Source organism: Mustela nivalis, assembly GCF_964662115.1.
Source record: "Mustela nivalis genome assembly, chromosome: 18".
Lineage (NCBI taxonomy): Eukaryota > Metazoa > Chordata > Mammalia > Carnivora > Mustelidae > Mustela > Mustela nivalis.
Window position 1 is genome coordinate 34,029,757 of NC_139037.1, and position 20,650 is coordinate 34,050,406.

The window sequence follows — 20,650 nt, forward strand, 5'->3', positions numbered from 1 at the left end:
AGGAAAAACAAAACTTTGCATGAACTCTAATTGTGAGCATGTGACCAGTACTTAAATGCCAAGACCTGGGTGTTTCCAAAATGCTTCAATTGTCACATGGAACCACTTGTTCTCACACACTCCACCCCATGATTGTGCTATAAGCTACTGTTCTTCCTCCCCTTCGATTTACCTCCAACTCACAAGCTCTGACATAAGTCCATACTCTGTTCTCAACCACTGCTCTCCTGAATGGCCACACCCCACTCTCTACCAGCTTCCAAACAGGTTTTCAAATAAAAATTTTCTCCAGGCTTTGATGCTTTGGGAGGACTGGTGGGCAGGAAGCCCCCAGTTGTACGAGGGCAGGCTGCTGTAGTGTTTAATGAAACACCTAGAGCAGTGACAGTGAGGGAGTACTTCTCAGCAGGCACAGAATGATTCAGACTAATCCATACACCCTTTATTTGGCAACAACCACAGCCTCTATGCATGTCACACATTCCTAAAAAGCTTATATTTACACAAATTTTTTAGGCAAATACACAGCCTCATTTTACAAGACTCACAACAGATTCCATTTTCTTAATGACACTCACACATGTGGAAGAATATTCACTTGAACAGATTTTATGTCTAACAGTGTAAGTAAAAACTTAAAACAAAGCTCTGCTTGAAACCAACAATGTTCTTAAGTGGTGAGGATTATGATATTACATATTGCCCACCAAGAGTCATCACAAAAATACATTTTTCCACAATTCTGTCACATAAATTAAATAATAATGCTAAGAACAGGATTTTTAGGTACTATTTAAAAATCAGATTAAATTCATTGAAGCTTTTAAAATGTAAACTTGCTTTCCTGAGAATTTAAAATTAATAATTAAAGCTAATTTTTATCAAATGCTTATTATTATGTGTCAGGCACTGAATAAGTGCTTTCCAATCCTTACTGAATAAGCAATAAACAATGTGGCAAGAAAAAGGACAGATTACCTACATGTCATGTGCTCATGATATAAATTTCATGACAATAATTCCACAAATTCCCTAACTTCCATCAAACACTTACACAATTATGCTACAGATATCAAAAGAAAGAAGTGAACTAAAACAACTGTGAATGCATGAATCAAGTCACTTGAATGGGAAACATCTCCCAAAAGCTCTTGAGCTAAAATAAAAAAGATTCAGGCTCTAGATCCGGTTTCTCCCAGATTGGTATGAGGTGCCAATTTCTTTATAAAAGCAAAGGACAGCCTCTAGTGGCACATATGAGAATAAGCAGGTCTAGGTGACAAAAAGAGTTAGAAATTGCCAGAATGACCCAGATCAATTCCCCAACCTAATCTGCAGCCCTCATTGTTTATTTATTGAAATCTTGGAATGATTTTTCTTTAATGCATAAGAATTGTAAATAAGCAAATAAAAGAGAAAAAGGAACATTTTTCATGGAAAAGTTTCTGAAAAGGTTTTCTGCCTAAGGCCAATGATCTAATGAATAAAACAAATGGAAAACAAAATGTTATAAAAGCATCCCATTCTCCCCCCAACACACACAATCTAAGTTTAATCCATATTCACCAAACTCTAAATATGCATTTAAATTAGCCAACTTAAATTGGCAGTTGGTCACTGCCAGTACCTGCATGATTTTCAAAGCCTCTATGTGTAATTTAGATTGCTTTAACAACTTTAAGACTGAGGGTATGACCCTGAAGAGAGAAGTTTTATCTTCAGTCTAACTACTTCCTACTGGAAGTTAAGCAGTTTCTTAAAAAAAATTTTTTTTTAAAGCTGAGATATCACTGACATTAGTTTCAGGTTTACAACATCATATTCTTTAATAAGCATCCATGATTTCTACATTTTAAAGTGTTCTTTAATATACACATTATAGGTATATTTTCTCACAACTTGCAACTGCTATGAAACCCTTAAACCTCAAAAGAGAAAGTTCATGCTTTCCCAAAGCATCTTCCAATCTGAACAAAAGAGATCAGAGAGAACAAAACCATGAACATAACATGCAAATCTGATTCTAATAATGTTGGATTAATCAAAGACTCAGTTCTCACAGTTCAATGTGTTTTTATAGAAAGGGTGTCAAAATTGCAAGGATAGCTCTTAGTAACTATCTTTTCTCCTTATTACTTATATCTGTATGGAAAACCAGCCTTCTAAAAGAAAGTTAAACTGCAAACACGTTTGTTATCAAAGATTTCTTCCCTTCTCTGACCTGCCCCAGCTGTGTTTTACTTATTTTTTAAACTCTAAGAGTTAGGGGTCATTAATTATGAAACGTTACTGGGCCAAAATGAATGTAAAGACTCTGTAACATCTAACCATAACTGATTTATAACTACATTCAAATGAAATTTCAGGAAGGCTGACTAGTTATCCATTGTCAGACAAATAACAAGGTTAGTTTGGATGCACCATTACAGTTGAGGCTCTATGCCAGCTAAAAACATCCTATAGATGTACTATAAATAAATACTATGAGTGTCCTTTTGATTCAAGGTATCGCAAATAGCCCTTTGAGAAAAAGATATACATTATGCTTTGGCTTCTGAAGGGCTTTAGTCAATTAAAATGGAGAATCAGAGACTAAACTGAGAGAAAGAGTCTACCTGTGTCCTCGAATGTCAGACTGATCACACACTCCTCCAAGTGCAATCCTGTGGAACTCCCGACCAAGAGTTTTGGCCACTGATCTTCCCACACTTGTTTTACCAACTCCGGGAGGGCCAACAAAGCAAAGAATGGGGCCCTTTAGGTTGTTCTTCAGCTGTCTGACAGCCAGGTATTCCAGCACTCTCTTCTTCAGTTTTTCCATAGCATAATGATCATTATCCAGAAGAATCCGGGCAGCTCGAATATCCAGACGGTCTGTCAAATAATCCCAGAAGCACACAGAATTTTTAAATGGAAGAACTGCTTTTGAAGCTGACAAGAGTCAAAAAATACATTTTAGGGAGAAAAAAAAAAAAAGGTAACAAGACGAGAACAAAAGTGGATCTTTCTAAATGAGTCTTCAGGGAAACCTGGACCTGGATTTTTTGCTTAATAAGATTTAGTATCAACAGAAATAGTAAGTACTACATACACAATTAAAAACTCAAGGAGCGCGCGTGAGTGGCTCAGTCAGTTAAGCATCTGCCTTCAGCTCAGACTGAATTCCGCAACAGGCACCCAGCTTAGAGGAGCCCCTGCTTTTCCCCCTGCCTGGGTCCTCATGCTCTCACGCATGCTCTCTCTTTCTCAAAAATAAATCTTTAAAAAAAAAAACCCAAAAAACAAAGAAAAACCCCTCAAGTTTATATTCCTATCATTTCATTTTCTTGGTATACTTTCCTTCCATGGAGACATAATTTCTACATATTCCATTTGTGCTGGCATTTGTTTATCCTTTTCTGAAGTATTTTTCATCTTATTACAGAAGTAATATATGCTCATTTCAAAAAACCCAGTGACACCAATACAAAGGAGAAAACTGTCACCCATAATCCCATGTGCTCAAGAAAGCATCCCTACCTTTACTTTGGTGTGTACTATGGTAGGTTTTATATATGTGTGTGCATACACATGCCCTATACCTATTTTTCAAAATGAGATTATATGATATCTTCAAATTTTGTAAAATGTTTTTTTCACTTTGCATATTATGGATGCCTTTAAGGGTCAAATGTATTTTCTAGTAATATTTTAATGGCTATATAATATTCCATTATTTAATCATCCATACTCATTTAAATAATTCCCTACTGCTGAACATTTAGGTTATCTATAAATCTTTATAGTTATAAAGCATGCTTTACCATGCATCCTTATAACTAAATCCCTACCTATATCCAAAACCACTTTCTTTAATCTATAGGGAGAGGTGCTGGGTCAAAAAAAAATACATAAGATGTATAAAGAACTATCTACGTTCTATCAATTAAAGTCTCACCAGTAAAGTATGAGTTAGGCTTTAGTTCTATAGCCAAGGTTTCATCAGGTCTACTGATGTGCTTTACTACTTAAAATACTTGTAGATTAAACCATTAAATACCCATGGTCACCGGCAAGAATTCATCAGCTGAGTGACATCTGGGGGATGATACCTGGCCACATGATAGTACTGATAGAGAGAGGAGAAACTGGGAAGAAGGAAAACACACACAAGCCAACTCTTTCAGTTATTTGGAATCTGCTCTGCATTCTTCCTACAGAGAAGGAAAAAAAATAACCTTAAATGGTAGTTTGGTTCCCAAGCTAGTCTGAAAAAACCTGGCTAAGCAGTAATATATGTAATTTAATTATAGCACTGTTGCTTTTAGTTCTGGCTAAGTGATTTGGAAAGGGAAGAACAAAACTTCTCCCCCCTTCTTTGGCTTCAAACCCTAATTAATAAATACACGAACAAATGAAAGATAGGAAGTTTCCCAACTGTTTTATAATGCAAACCCAGACTCTAAAACCTACCACAACAAACACAAAAGAAAACTTCAGCCCAGTCCCATTCTGTATATTAAAATTCTACTAAATCAAATCTATTCAGAGTAATCTTCTAAGGCCTAGTGGGATTTATTTTAGTTATGCAAAGATGGTTTAGTATTAGGTTACTGATGTATTTACTACATCACCATGTCCAAGAAGCAAAACTCTCCATCAGAATGTCATTTTGTACCTAAAAGCCACTTGTTATAATGAAATATCCACCCCTAATTAACATTCAGTAAACTAAGAATAGAATTCCATGTAATTTAGTAAAAACTGAAAACACTCTGAAGGAATTTCTTCTAAGAAATATGTCAAGTAAAGACAATTTTAAAAAGTGTCTCGAACATTTGAGGAAAGATAACTTCCATACTACATAAAGAATTGTTTTGTGTCTTTTTCTATACTGGATACAATTTTTTCTGATTATTCTTTTCAATGATTCAAAATGCATGCTTCCTAGTTCAAGTAATATATGTAGTTGCATGTAAAAAATACAAAATGAAATGAGTATTAGCTTCTTGAGTTTTTAGTTGTGTAGTACTATTTCTGTTTATACTAAATCTTTTTTACAACTAGAAGACTGAAATGGTATCTACTGGCCCTTTCCATTCAAGATGGGAAAATCAGCAAACTCATTTCTCCAAATCTTTCCTTTCTGCTTTTGGTGACCTCTACTGTTAAGCTTCTCTCTCAACAATCATGAAAAACATCTTCATGGTTTTGTAACCACACTCATAATAATTACTTAGATCTAATTCTATATAGGAATGGCGCAGAAGTTCAACATGCCTCCCTGTATATCACAATTTACCCATTTTCAGTTCTCTGCTGGAATACTAAACAATGAAAAGTATGTTCATGTGGGGCAGGTACACGAATGTTATGCATCTCTAATGCTGACACACACCCAGCAGAGACTGAGTTTCTAGTGTGTGGGTGGTCTCCTTATATAGTTTTGAAAACAGTAACAGCTTTGTCCTGTTTTTGTACTTTTTGTTTATTGAAGTAAAGAACAGGAGTCAGCACTTTTGCATTCAATTAAATGTTTCCCTCCAAAATCTGTACAATTATACTGTATAAGCCTGGTAAAAATTCCTGATTAGTAATTAAGTTCACTTTTTAAATAGAACAAGTGGAGGAGGGAGGAAGCTGAGAGCAACTTACAAGGCTACCGATGGCAAATAATCAAATCTGCAATGTTAATATTCTCAGGCCATTACACTATATATTCTATATGCACCCTGCATTTAGTTAGAATAAATCCTGAAGCAAAGAAAAATGTTACTGAGATAATACCAAAATTTCAAAATAAGGCCCCTGGGATTACCAAGTTATCTAGATACTCTCAGCACAATATACAAGTCCTACTGTCAAGAGAAAGTAACGGGTTTTGAAAATTGTCACAACTCTATCAACAACAACAAAGTAACTATCAAACATATACTATCAGGGAAGCTTGGCAGGTGAAACAAAAGCAGAGCAGTTAAATAACACATACAAAGTTTAAATATAACTTTCTTGTCCAGGTCCAAACTAACAGAGCAGAGCCCTCTCCCAATCTCACAGAACAGGACCACTTCACTTAAAAAGTAGGCATTGGAGAGTAATAAGTTAACAGAAGACTACTAGAACTAAAATGGACTTCCCAACAGCCCAGTGAGATCAGGACCAACAGCTGATCACAAACTGAGTCAGATGACATGAAGAGAGACTAAGTCAACGGGAACACACGTTCTCCTCCATTCGTTTCACTACGGAATTTCCAAAAAGGATTTTGATAAAAGAATTAAATCAAGAAATTCAGCTTCAGTTTGTTTGGTAAAATAACTCAACTAGAAGGGAATGTGGTCATGCAAACATGAAATAAACTAAGAAATAAATTTACCAGCATAGTAACATTAACAGCTCTATAAACAGTAGCTAAAAACCTGGAAACAAACCATATACCCATCAACAGGTAAATGGATAAACAAATTACTAATCTATGTGCAACATGGACAAACCTCTAATTATGCTGAAAAAAAAAATCGGAAAAAAAGGAGTACATACTACATCATTCCCTTTTATAACATCTTTGAAAATATGAACTAATCTAAAGAGGTTGGGGATTCGGAGGGAAACATGGGAGGTAGGGATTACAGAGATGCATGAGAAAATTTAGGAAGGGATGGTTATGTTTGCTACCTTAATTAAGGTAATGGTATTACAGATACACATGTTAAAACTCATCAAAGTATATGTACAGTTTACTGTTTATCAATTATACCAAAATAAAGCTGGAAAATAAAGCAAATAAAGCAAAAAAAAAAATTATTGCTTCTGAACAACTGCTTCTATAGTTCATCAGTGCAACCTAATTTAATCTAATGAAGACTTGCAGATTCTCAGAATTTAAGAGAAAACAAAATGTGAATTAGCCTTTTAATTTTATACACAAACATTCAAACAGGGAGAAAAACTTAAAAACAAACTAAAATCTAGAGGGATGAATGCAAATTTATAGAGCATCATTGAAGAATAATTAGCATAACTTAGAATGTACCTGCTTTCCACAATAAGAGCCTAAGAACTATTAAGAGGAATAAAATCTAAGGGTTGTCAAAACAAAAGGAAGATGATCAGGCCAATTTCATCTTAGTACTACCTAGCCGTGTACATTAAAAATGTGTTAAGATGACCCTGGGACGCCTGGGTGGCTCACTCAATTAAGGGTCTGACTCCTGATTTTGGTTCAGGTCATGATCTGAGGGCTGTGGGATTCAGTCCCACATCGGGCCCTGTGCTCAACAGGGAGTCTGCTTAGGATTCTCTCACTCTCCCTCTGCCTCTCCCCCTGCCTGTGCATGCATGCATGCTCTCCCAAATAAACAAATAAATTTTTAAAATGTGTTAGGTGATCCTTTCCAAAAAAAAAAAAAAAAAACCTAATTAAAAAGGAGTTATTTTGAGGAAGGAGGCAACATGGTGGAAGAGTACAGGATCTCATTTCAACTGGTCTCTTGAATTCAGCTGGACCCCTATCAAATCATTCTGAACACCCGTGAATTCAACCTGGGATGTAAGAAAAGAGTTGCGGAATTCTACAAATAGAAAAGCAACCAATTTTTGCAAGGTAGGCAGTGCAGAGAAGTGAATATGAAGGGATATATCTGAAGATAAATGGTGTGGGGATGGAGGAACCGTAAGCAGGCTACTGGAAAGTGATATTGCCCCAGAGTGCAAAATTGGAACTTCTAGAAGTTTGCTCCCATCAGGAACATTCCTGCCTGAAAGGTGCTCAGGTGGCGAAGCGGAGAAGAATCCTAGGTGGGACAGTGTGGTCTCAGGATCCCTGGGGCCACAGAAAGAAAGGGGGTGCCTGAGCCAGCAGAGTTTCCAAGCACTGGAGTGGGGAAACTGGCTACAGTCAACAAGCCTGGGAGTACACTCTCAGCTTGGTTTGCCATAAACCACAAACCATGGGCACAAGTGGGTAGCCAATCTCCAACTGAGGCCCACAGCAACCCTCTTCCCTTCCCCAGAAGGATCAATGCAGTTGTACACTGCAGGAGTCTGCAGAGTGTGGCATACACAAAAAAGCAGACTGCTTTTCCCTGAGGGTTTCCTGAAGAGAGGGGGCTGTGATCTTTTAGCTCTGGGGCTGGAAATTAGGGTACCACCATTTTTATTTTCATCCTCTAAAGTGGTACAGAAAGCCTTCAGGGAGCAAAAGCCACATGGAGCAACCCGAAGTAGCTTACACTGAGCCCAGCCCTCTGGCAAAGGGTGGTATAGCACCCCTAGGGAAAAACACCTGAGAAATCAGTGCAGCAGACACCCCCCACCCCCACCCAGAAGACCAGCTGGAACATCAGGCGAATACCAAGTTTATAGAGCACAGAGAATTGCAAAAAGCCAGGGGAAAACAGTACATAGAATTCAAGGTTTTTTTTCTCATGATTCTTTTATCTTTCAATTTAAATTTTTTCTTTTCTTTTCTCTTTTTCCTTTTCAACTAGTTTCTTATTTTAATCAACTCTTTGTTTTTAAGACTTTTTTAACTTTCATTTTTACATTTATAAAATTTTATAGATATAGTCTTAATTTTCAGCTTCCTTTCACTAAATTCAATTTTATTTTTGTGTATATAAAAGTTTTGCTTTCTTTATAATTTTGGCATTAGTGTCTTCTAACAAACAGACCAAAATACACCTAGGACGAAGTGGATCACCCTATTTTGTCCACCTGGGAGATTATGTTCTTTCTTTTTTCCCTTTTCTTTTTTTTTTTTCCTTTCTGTTTTGGTTTCTGACTTATTCAGCTTTGTCTAGTGTGTATTTTGCTTGGGTCATGGTTTATATTTTTGATATGTTCTCTTGTCCATGCATTCTTCTCTGGGCAAAATGATTAGAAGGAGGAATTCATAACAAAAGAACCAGAGATAATACTCTGTGCCACACACCTAATCAATATGGATATAAGTAAAAAGTTGGAGATGGAATTCAGGATAATTATAAAGTTACGAGCTGAGCTTGAAGAAAGCATAAAAGACACTAGAGAATCTCTTCATGCAAAAATAAAATCTAATAGGCTGAAATTAAAGATGCTTTAACTAATATGCAGACTAAAATGGATGCTCTAACGTGTGGTAAATAAGGCAGAAGACAGAGTGATAGAGGAAGACAAAATGATGGAAAAAGGAAGGAATTTGATAAAAAGAGAGAAAGAGAGCTAATGGACTATGAGGGGAGGCTCTGAGAAATCAAGTGGTATCATAAAGCTAAACAATATTGGCATTACTGGTGTCCCAGAGGAAGAAGAAAGAGAGAGGGCCAGAAGGTATATCTGAGTGAGTCATGGCTGAAAATTTCCCTATTCTGGAGAAGGAAAAAGGCATTCAAGTCCAGGAGATACAGAGAACCACCCTCAAAATTTGATAAAAATAGATCAACACCCCAACATATAATAGTGATGCTTGTAAATTTCACAGATAAAGAGAAAAGTGAAAGCAGCTCGAGACAAGAACTCCTTAACCTACAAGGGTAGGAACATTTGACTGGCAGCAGACCTATACACAGAGTCCTGGCAGGCCACAAAGGGCTGGCACTAAATGAGAAAAACATCCAGCCAAGAATACTATATCCAGCAAGGCTGTGATTCATAATGGAAGGAGATATAAAGAGCTTCCAGGGCAAACAGAAACTGAAAGAATATGTGACCACCAAGCCAGCCCTGCAAGGAATATTAAGGGGGATTCTGTAAAGCAAAGACAGACTCCAAGAGTAACATAAACTAGAAAGAAACAGAGACAATCTACAGAAACAGGGACTCTACAGGCAAGACAATGACACTAAATTCATATCTTTCAATAGTTAACTCTGAATGTAAATGGGCTAAATGCTCCAATCAAAAGACACAGGGCATCAAACTGGATAAAAAAGTAGGCATCAATATGCTGCTGTCTGCAAGAGACTATTTTAGACACAAAGATGCTTCCAGATTGAAATTGAGGGTGTGGGAAACCATTTCCTAGACTAATGGACTTCAAAAGAAAGCTGGGGTAGCAATCCTCGTATCAGACAAATTAGATTTTAAACTAGAGATTGTATTAAGAGATGAAGAGGGACACTATATCATACTTAAAGGGTCTACCCAAAAAGAAGATTTAACAGTTATAAATATTTATGCACCTAACTTTGGAGCAGCCTGTTATATCAACCATTAATAACCAAATTAAAGAAATACACAAATAATACAATAATAGGAGGAACTTCAACACCCTACTCAAAGCAATGGAGAGATTATCTAAGCAGAAGATTAACAAGGAAACAAGGGCTTTGAATGAAATACTGAATCAAATGGACTTCACAGATACATACAGAGCATTCTATTCTAAAGCAACATGTGCACATGGAGCTTTCTCCAGAACGGATCATGTCCTGCATCACAAATCAGGTTTCAACCAATACCAAAAGACTGGGATTATTCCCTGTATTGTCAGACCACAATGCTTTAAAACTAGAACTCAAACACCAGAGGAAATTTAAGAAAGAATGCAAACACTTGGAAGTTAAAGAGCATGCTACTAAGGAATGAATGGGTCAGCCAGGAAATTAAAGAATTTAAAAACCTCAGTGAAACTAATGAAAATGAAAACAGAGTTGTTCAAAACCTTTGGGATATAGAGGATATATTCCCCCAAGAGGGAAGCATGTAGCAGTACAAGCCTCTCTCAAGAAACAAAGTCTCAAATATACAAGCTAACCTTATACCTAAAGGAGCTCGAGAAAGAACAGCAAATAAAGCCTAAACCAAACAGAAGAGGAGAAACAGTACAGATTAAGGAAACAGAAACCAGAAAACAGTAGAACAGATAAACAAAACTAGAAGCTGATTCTCTGAAAGAATTAATAAGATCGATAAACCCCCTAGAGAAACTTAACAAAAAAAAGAGAGAGAGGGAGAGATAGAGAGAAAGGACCCAAATTAATAAAACCATGAACGAAAAGAGGAGAGATCACAACCAACACCAAGGAAATACAATTTTAAAAACACACTATGAGCAACTAATGCCAACAAATTAGGCAATCTGGAAGAAATGGATGCATTCCTAGAAACGTATAAACTAGCAAAACCAGACCAGGAAGAAACAGAAAATCTGAACAGACCATAGCCAGCAAGGAAACTGAAGCAGTAATCAAAAATGTACCTAATCTTAACCCTAACACAAGATTTCAGGGCCGGATGGCTTCCCAGGGGAATTGTACCAAACATTTAAAGAAGAACTAATACCTATTCTTCTGAAACTGTTTCCAATAACAGAAATGAAAGCAAACTTCTAAACTCGTTCTATGGGGCTAGCATTACCTTGTTCCCAAAACCAGACAAGGACCCCACCAAAAAGGAGAATTAGGCCAATATCCCTGATGAAAACGGATGCCAAAATTCTCTCCAAAATACTAGCCAATAGGGCCCAACAGTACATTAAAAGGATTATTCGCCACGACCAAGTGGGATTTATTCCTGGGCTGCAAGTGTGGTTCAATATTAGCTAATCAATAAGTGTAATATATCACATTAATAAAAGGAAGGACCAGAACCATATGATCCTCTCAACAGATACAGAAAAAGCATCTAATAAATACAGCATCTTTCCTGATTAAAACTCTTCACAGTGTAGGGATAGAGGGGACATACCTCAGAATCATAAAAGCCATATAAGAAAAGTCCACAGAAAATATAATTTCCAACATGGAAAACCTGAGAGCCTTTCCCCTAAATTTCCCCAAGGAACATAACAGGAATGCCCACTCTCACATCTCACTGTTGTTCAACATAGTACCAGAAATCCTAGCATCAGTAATGAGACAAGAAAAAGAAATAAAAGGCATTCAAATTAGCAAAGAAGTCAAACTCTCACTCTTCTCAGACATACTTTCTGTGGAAAACCCAAAAGACTCCACCCCCCAAATTGCTAAAACTCACACAGGAATTCAGCAATGTGGTAGGATATAAAATCAATGCACAGAAATCAGTTTTATTTCTACCCACTAATGAGAAAGAAGACAGAGAAATTAAGGAACCACTCCCATTTACAATTATATCAAAAACCATAAAATAGAGGCGCCTGGGTGGCTCAGTGGGTTAAGGCCTCTGCCTTCAGCTCAGGTCATGATCCTAGGGTCCGGGGATCGAGGCCCGCATCGGACTCTGTGCTCAGCAGGGAGCCTGCTTCCTCCTCTCTCTGCCTGCCTCTCTGCCTACTTGTGATCTTTGTCTGTCAAATAAATAAATAAAATCTTTAAAAAACAAAAACAAAAACAAAAAAACCATAAGATACCTAGGAATAAATCCAACCAAAGAGGTAAAGGATCTGTATTCAGAAAACTACAGAACACTCATGTAAAAATTTGAGGAAGATGAAAAGAAATGGAAAAACATTCCATGCTCATGGACTGGAAGAATAAATATTGTTAAAGTATCTATGCTATGCTACCCAGAGCAATGTACACATTCAATGCAATCCCTATCAAAATGCCATCAAAATTTTTCACAGAAAAGACCTGGAATAGCCAAAGGAATACTGAAAAAGAAAGCCAAAGTTGGTGGCATCACAATTCCGGACTTCAAGCTCTATTACAAAGCTGTCATCATCAAGACAGCATGGTACTGGCACAAAAACAGACACATAGATCAATGGAACAGAATAGAGAGCCCAGAAATAGACCCTCAAATCTATGGTCAACTAATCTTTGACAAAGCAGGAAAGAATGTCCAATGGAAAAAAGACAGCCTCTTCAATAAATGGTGTTGGAAAAATTGGACAGCCACATGCAGAAAAATGAAACTGGACCATTTCCTTACACCACACATGAAAACAGACTCAAAATGGATAAAGGACCTCAATGTGAGAAAGGAATCCATCAAAATCCTTGAGGAGAACACAGGCAGCAACCTCTTCGACCTCAACTGCAGCAACATCTTCCTAGGAACATCGCCAAAGGCAAGGGAAGCAAGGACAAAAATGAACTATTGGGATTTCATCAAGATCAAAAGCTTTTGCACAGCAAAGGAAACAGTTAACAAAACCATAAGACAACTGACAGAATGGGAGAAGATATTTGCAAACGAAATATCAGATAAAGGGCTAGTGTCCAAAATCTATAAAAAACTTAGCAAACTCAACACCCAAAGAACAAATAATCTAATCAAGAAATGGGCAGAAGACATGAATAGACATTTCTGCAAAGAAAACATGACTCTTAATCTCACAAAACAAACTGAGGGTTGCTGGGGGGAGGGGGTTGAGGGGGTGGGGTTATGGACATTGGGGAGGTTATGTGCTATGGTGAGTACTGTGAAGTGTGTAAACCTGGCGATTCACAGACCTGTACCCCTGGGGATAAAAATACATTATATGTTTATAAAAAATAAAAAATTTAAAGAAAAAATTTTTTTCACAGAGCTGGAACAAATAATCCTAAAATTTGTATGGAACTAGAAAAGACCCCAAATAGCCAGAGGAATGTTGAAAAAGAAAACCAAAGCCGGTGGCATCACAATGTCGGACTTTAAGCTCTATTACAAAGCTGTAATCATCAAGATAGTATGGTACTGGCATAAAAACAGACACACAGATCAGTGGAACAGAATAGAAAGCCTAGAAATGAACCCTCAAGTCTATGGTCAACTAATCTTCAACAAAGCAGTAAAGAAGATCCAATGGAAAAAGAAGAGTCTCTTCAATAAATGGTGCTGGGAAAAATTGGACAGCCACATGTAGAAGAATGAAATTGGACCATTTTCTTACAGCATATACAAAGATAAACTCAAAATGGACAAACGACCTAAATGTGAGACAGGAATCCATCAAAATCCTCGAGGACAACAGAGATAGCAACCTCTGCAACCTTGGCTGCAGCAACTTCTTGCTAGACAAGTCTCCAAAGGCAAGGGAAACAAAAGCAAAAATGAACTATTGGGACTTCATCAAGATAAAAAAGCTTCTGCACAGCAAAAGAAACAGTCAACAAAACAAAAAACAAAAAGGCAACCTATAGAATGGGAGAAGATATTTGCAAGTGAAGTATCATATAAAGGGCCAGGATCCAAGATCTACAAAGAACTTATCAAACTCAACATCCAAAAAAAACAAATAATCCAGTCAAGAAATGGGTGACATGAAAAGACATTTCTCCAAAGAAGACATCCAAACAGCCAGCAAACATATGAAAAAGTGCTCATATCACTCAATATCAGGGAAATACAAATCAAAACCACAAACAGATACCACCTCACACCAGTCAGAATGGCTAAAATTAACAAGACAGGAAACAACAAATGTTGGCAAGGATGTGGAGAAAGGGGAACCTTCTTATACTGTGGGTGGGAATGCAACCTGGTGCAGCCACTCTGGAAAACAGCATGGAGATTTCTCAAGAAGTTAAAAATAGAGCTACCCTAAGACCCAGCAATTGCACTACTAGATATTTCCCCAAATATATAAATATATTGACCTAAAGGGGTACCTGTACCCCAATGTTTATAGCAGTAATGTCCATAATAGCCCAACTGTGGAAAGAGCTGACATGTCCATCAACAGATGAATGGATAAGGAAGACGTGGTATGTCTGTATATATCATACATACACACACAGGAACACTATTCAGCCATCAGAAAGGATGAATACGTACCATTTACATTGACATGGATAGAACTGGAGGGTATTATGCTGAGCGAAATAAGTCAACCAGAGAAAGAAAATTACCTTATGGTTTCACTCATATGTGGAATATAAGAAACAGCATAAAGGATCATAAGGGAAGGGAGGAAAAACTGAATAGGAAGTCATCGGAGAGGCAGACAAACCATGAGAGACTCCCTCAACTATAGGAAACAAACTAAGGGTTGCTAAAGGGGAGGTGGTTGGGAGAATGAGATAATTGGGTGATGGGCATTAAGGAAGGAACGTGATATAAGCCCTGGGTATTATACACAACTGATGACTTACTGAACACTACATCTGAAACTAATGATATTATATTGGCTAACTGAATCTAAATAAAATACAAATCTAAATAAAAACAAAAGAAAAAACAGAAGATAACAAAGAGCATATAGCAAACAGCATTTCTAAACCACACTATCCTCTAATATACACCTGATAAATGGTCATCTAAAACTGTGATTTGGAAAAAAAGAAAATTTAATGCTGCTGCTTTAGGATAGAAAGTGTCAAGAAAAAATGTAGCATATACATTAGAAGCAGAAAAGATTAATATATTCAATTTAGTGTTCAATGTAAAGAAACTGGGAGGAGGAAGAAACGATCAAACTAGATTGAAGTTAATGCATTAGGCTGTTCCTCCTGAGATTCTTGTTGAAAAAAGTTTGTAGCATATGAGATCACATATGTAATGTTGCCTTTAAGGTAAAATTAAGTGTTTATGGATTAAAAATGGCAAAGTCCAACTGCAGTGCTCCTTTAGTTCCCCACCCCCCCAAAAAGGTTCTTGCAATTAATTGTATTTTCAGAATACCTTATCATTATTATAAATAATATCTTACTTAATAATAATAACTTTTATTATAAAAATAGTATATTAAGTAAGATTTATTTATTGTTTTATTACTTTATTATTTATTTTATTATTTTCTTAGTTTTATTACATTCAGTGACTATATGGTCATTTTCCATGGAATTTAGAGCTTGCTAAATCACATAAGGGCTTGACAAGATTTATATTTAATCTGGATTATGTATTCTCTTAAAAATAAATTTGACGTATAACACTGTTTAAGAAAAAAAAAAGAGGAGCTATTTTAACCTTAACATTGTCCCACCATAGTTAATTTAACAAGAACGTGCTTCATTTCTAGGAGGCAAAAACAATTTTTTTTAGTTCTCAGTACTGGAGGGGATGGTCCTCTCTGTAGATTGATAGGAAAGTATTTTTTAATATTAAAAATTCAACATCTGGAATCTGGTTTGTATGGCACATCTTATGTGGGACATAAATGTGTGCTTTAGAGGAAACATTAAAAAAAAAATCTCTAGCACTTTCTTAAATGTAGGGATTTTACTAGCCAGGATAATGTATTTTGAAATTTTCAAAAGTCAACCATATGGATACTCCAATGCCAGCAGCAGTTCAGGCAATCAGTCTACTGCTGAACTCAGTAAACCCTGTGTGTAATACCAACCTGTAATACTAGCCTGTCCAATAACAGAAACAAGTGCAAATAAATGGTTCTAAGAATTATGAGAGTCATCCCAAGAGAAAAGAGCAAATCCATAGGAAAGAGAAAAGTTTTACTGAAGGACAGAAGTTTAAACTCACTGGATAGGCTTTTGTATGAGAAAAACAAACTTCGAAATGGTACAACTGCTCCATTTACATATAACTATTTCTTTAAATATTAATGTTCATCATCGACTGAATACTGGTATTAGGAAACACATCAACAATTACAGAAAATCCTATTTTCTCCAAAATCAGGCAAAAGGCGCTTTCATGAGCACCTTCTTTTCCTGTTTGGTCCTAAGACCTAGATGATACAAGTTCAACATCTTAATAATTTATGTTAGAACTATAGTAACAGTAAAATAACAAGTGGTGAGTATTTCAACAGAATCATGAGCTTTCTGAGTAACATTCAGACTGTAAAAAGGCGTTATTTTGTTGGCTTACCAGTTGTACTTTTGTTCCAAGGAAGTTCCACCATAAGTTCTAAATAATTTCTAGTCAGAGCATATTCTGGCATTGACTGAGGCATTTTTTTGAGTCTGTAGGGAAAGAATACATAGCAAAAATGTTCCACAACATAGAAGAATTCCCTAAAAACACAAAAATCCAGCATCTGCCTTTCTTGTGTCAGATATACTATGCATATTTGATTTTAAAAATCTGGAAATGTTTTTAAAAATCTGGTTATTTTGTTTTGTAATGTACTTATGGAAAAAAAATTAAACAGATACCTGCAAACTGGGGCGGGGGGGTGGGTAACAGAGGTGAGGGATAAAACACTGTATCTAATTCTATCCTTGAAATATGACCTTACCAGTATCAGTACCTCACAGTGGGAGTCTCAAGTCACATTTATCCATTGATATACCTATCACAGTAAGATTTAAGTGCTTAACCATGCATAAGACAATAATTATATATTTTTTGTATCAGAGATGAAATCAGCTCATCAAAGCAAGCTTATATCAGATATTTAATTAAAAATGCAACTCCCATAATAAATGCAGTGTTTAACAGGGTTCTGCCCACAACAGATGTTCTACATTAATTAATGCCAGCAGTATAAAGTATTCCTGAACTGTAACTCACATCCTTAACTGTGAGCCTGAGAAAGTCAAGTATTTAGTTACTGAGCATTCACTTAGGTTCATATAATTCATTAATAAAAGAAAATGCAACATAGTTATAATGTGTCAAGTACAGAAAGAAAATACTGGTTTTCTATTTAACCCTGAGATTATCCATATACCCTATGCTGTCATAAGTTTTCTGTGTACTTTACCTTATACAAAGAGAAACTGACAGTCCCTGCCCTCTAGAGTTTACAATCTTTTTTTTCTTTTCTTTTTTTTTTAAATAAAGATTATTTATTTATTTATCAGAGAGAGAGAGAGAGAGGGAGAGAGAGCAAGCACAGGCAGACAGATGGCAGGCAGAGGCAGAGGGAGAAGCAGGCTCCCAGCCCAGCAAGGAGCCCGATGTGGGACTCGATCCCAGGATGCTGGGATCATGACCCGAGCCGAAGGCAGCTGCTTAACCAACTGAGCCACCCAGGCGTCCCCAATCTTTTTTTTCTAAAGAAGAAAAAAGTGACACGTGAAGAACATGATAAAGAACAAACACTGTGTCTAAACAAAGCACAACCTATTCATTGAGACAATAAAAAGGCAGTTAACAAGGTGATCATGTTTGACAGTACACTATAGGTGGAAGAACTGCACCACTTATACAAAGCAACTGAGAAAAAGAGTTGGGACATTGGTGTTAATTCAGCAGTATTAAGAGCGTTTTAAAATCAGATTCTGGTTGAGGCATGAAGAGGGATAATCTGAAGATTCCACACAGATCACACTATAATCTGAGAATTTGGAAAGCCATGAAAGGTAAAAATTGACATTGGAAAGATAAAATGAATAGAATGGTCTATACCTACATTAACCATAAGGAGAAAGGTTAAAGAATATAAAACAACGCTTTCAGTTTGAGATCCAAAGAAGACTCCAGTTTCCATGAGTAATGAATTTTCTAACATTAATATGCAAAATGAAAATACCAACGAGTGAATAGTTTCTTTTCAGCGTCAATTTACCTTTTTATCTCTTTAACACAGACCTTATGGGCCTGCTCTGGCATACTGGATGTTCGTATTTTTCTCTCTAGCATGACAATGTCATCATTGTCTTCATCCTCATCATCATCTTCTAAGGCTCCTGGGATGTGTGTAATCCTCCTAATAGGACGTATTGCTATAACCTAAAACAGAAAGTAGAAGAGTAAAACGGTGTGTCAAGATAAATTGGAAATGAGGTACCTAGTAACATACAAGGTTATAACTGGTGCTGAATAACACTTTCATAGAGTCTACATCTTTAGGAACTAAGTTCATAATGATAACTAAGAGGCACAAACACATATAGAAGCACCAGAATTCCAAAAGTGGATCAACATAAAGTGGACATTACTTTACTACATGCTTATACTACAAAATGAGAAAAAAATTCAACAACTGGCTCTAAAAATAATGAAAACATCTAGGACTATCTTTCTTTGAGCTACTACGGCAGTCACTACTTTCTTTATTATATTAATATTTAGTAATTACCAACAAGAAATTCCACTTCCCCTCCCACATTATAAAATTTCTAACATCTCTAATGTTTCTACCATTGACTCTATTCTCATTTATCCCCCCCACACAGAGAAGTCTTCGTCCTTTCAAAATATTTCATCTTACATAGGTCCCTTTCCGTTAACTACACACTCTTTACTTCCCTTTTTCTGATGTTCTGCTTTTCCATCAAGTGGCTTTGACCACCACTTCCCTTTCCTTCTTAAGTACTTAAATAATCTGTATTTCATACTTTGACTTTTGTCTCCATTATGATGAAATTGCTCTCTGAAACTCAACAACCATCCTCTTTGCCAACTCAAATGGCTTTGTGTTCTCTTTCTCCACAACTTCTCTATCATATTTTAAAACTTCCAAAGTGCTCTTTTGAAATTCTCAACTCAACAATATCATGAATCAACACCAGCCATCACTGAAGCAAAATGACAGGTACTTCATTTAAAAGCATGGCTATTTATTTTTTTAAACTATTATTGTTATCTATTTAATACATTCAAATATAAAAAGTTAAAGACATAATGCAGTAAATAAAAAAGCAATTTTATAGTAACAGAAATAGTGAATCTATACCTTTATCTACATAACTCACTGGCAGAAAAAATAAATAGTCTTAAGTATGAAAAACTGAAACAAAAAAATTTTCAAATGAGAGTTTTAAAAAAGGACATCAATTATTTCATTATTGAGACATAAGTAATTTTTTATACAATCTTTTTCTTCCAGCTACTAAAGAGTGCTTTTCAATTCTTAAGGCAGAGAAAGTTTTAGGCCTAACTCCAAATATTATCCTCTGATTCCTACATTTTCGTAACTATTGCCTGTTTGATCATTTTCTGAAATGATTTTGAACATCTTTCCATTTAAGCAGTGGGAGTATTTTGTTGATAACAGCTGGCAGTTTTCTGTGCCTCCCAACACAGAGTGTGCCTTGCTTTGTCTTTCTGCACAAAATGTATAACTAAATTAATGATCTGATCTCAAATGAGAAGTAATTCTCATTTCTGCTGTTTGAAACAGAATCATGTCCTGAAACAGAAACACCAGACAGGCTACTCCTGCCTCTCTCATTCTCCTCCACCCTGCTTTGATGCTCCTTCCTTAGTCCCACTGGTGAGGAATCCTTCACCTTGCTCTTCTCTTTCTACAATGTATTCTCTTTGATGAAGGAACACTTCTATGTTGATGTTCATCAAATCTCTAACATGATTCTGAACCTTCCACTTACTTTCTAATAGCCTTCAGAGGCCTGTCATTTCAACTCTTGCCAAAATCAAAAGTATGTTCCTGATCTTAGCTCTGCCCACACATAACAAGAGTAAAATTGATAGCTCAAGGGAGACTTCAGACAGACCCCATAGAAATGTAATATATGATAATGAAGGTATAACAAATCAATGGGGAAGTGAAGAATTACTTGTAAGTGCTGAGTTAAATAAAAAGCTATTTGGGACAAAATACAACTGCTATCTTCACTTTAGGGCAAAATAAATTACATATGGATTAAAGAGTTAAATACTTTTCAAAAGTCAGCTAAAGGTAAACTGAAAGTGCCTATTTACCAAATCACTGGAGGATACAGGACTCTAAGCTTAGAAGACAGAAAAGGATGAGCAGAATTGGAGTAAATGAAAATAAAAATTTTTTTAAGTTAAAAACAAAAAAGTCAGCTAAATTATGGCACAGCATAATGCTACAGTCCTTTTAGGAAACAATTTTGTAGTATGTTCTTAATATTACATTAAAAAATGAAAAAAAGAACATTTCAATAAATGCAGAAAAAGTGTTTGTCAAAATACAACATCCACTCATGATAAAAAGCTTCAA

At 36.1% G+C, this 20,650-nt stretch overlaps 1 protein-coding gene across 1 annotated transcript in view; it reads right to left on the reverse strand.

The window, feature by feature from the left end:
* The window catches only part of LONP2 (lon peptidase 2, peroxisomal), a 106,872-nt gene that overhangs the window by 71,854 nt on the left and 14,368 nt on the right, over positions 1 to 20,650 (reverse strand). Inside the window, exons 5-7 of the mRNA XM_082710998.1 lie at positions 18,287 to 18,450; positions 16,642 to 16,736; positions 2,616 to 2,874 (exon numbers count right to left, since the gene is read on the reverse strand). Of these exons, the coding sequence (XP_082567124.1) occupies positions 2,616 to 2,874; positions 16,642 to 16,736; positions 18,287 to 18,450 (518 nt within the window). The remainder of the gene's footprint in view (positions 1 to 2,615; positions 2,875 to 16,641; positions 16,737 to 18,286; positions 18,451 to 20,650) is intronic.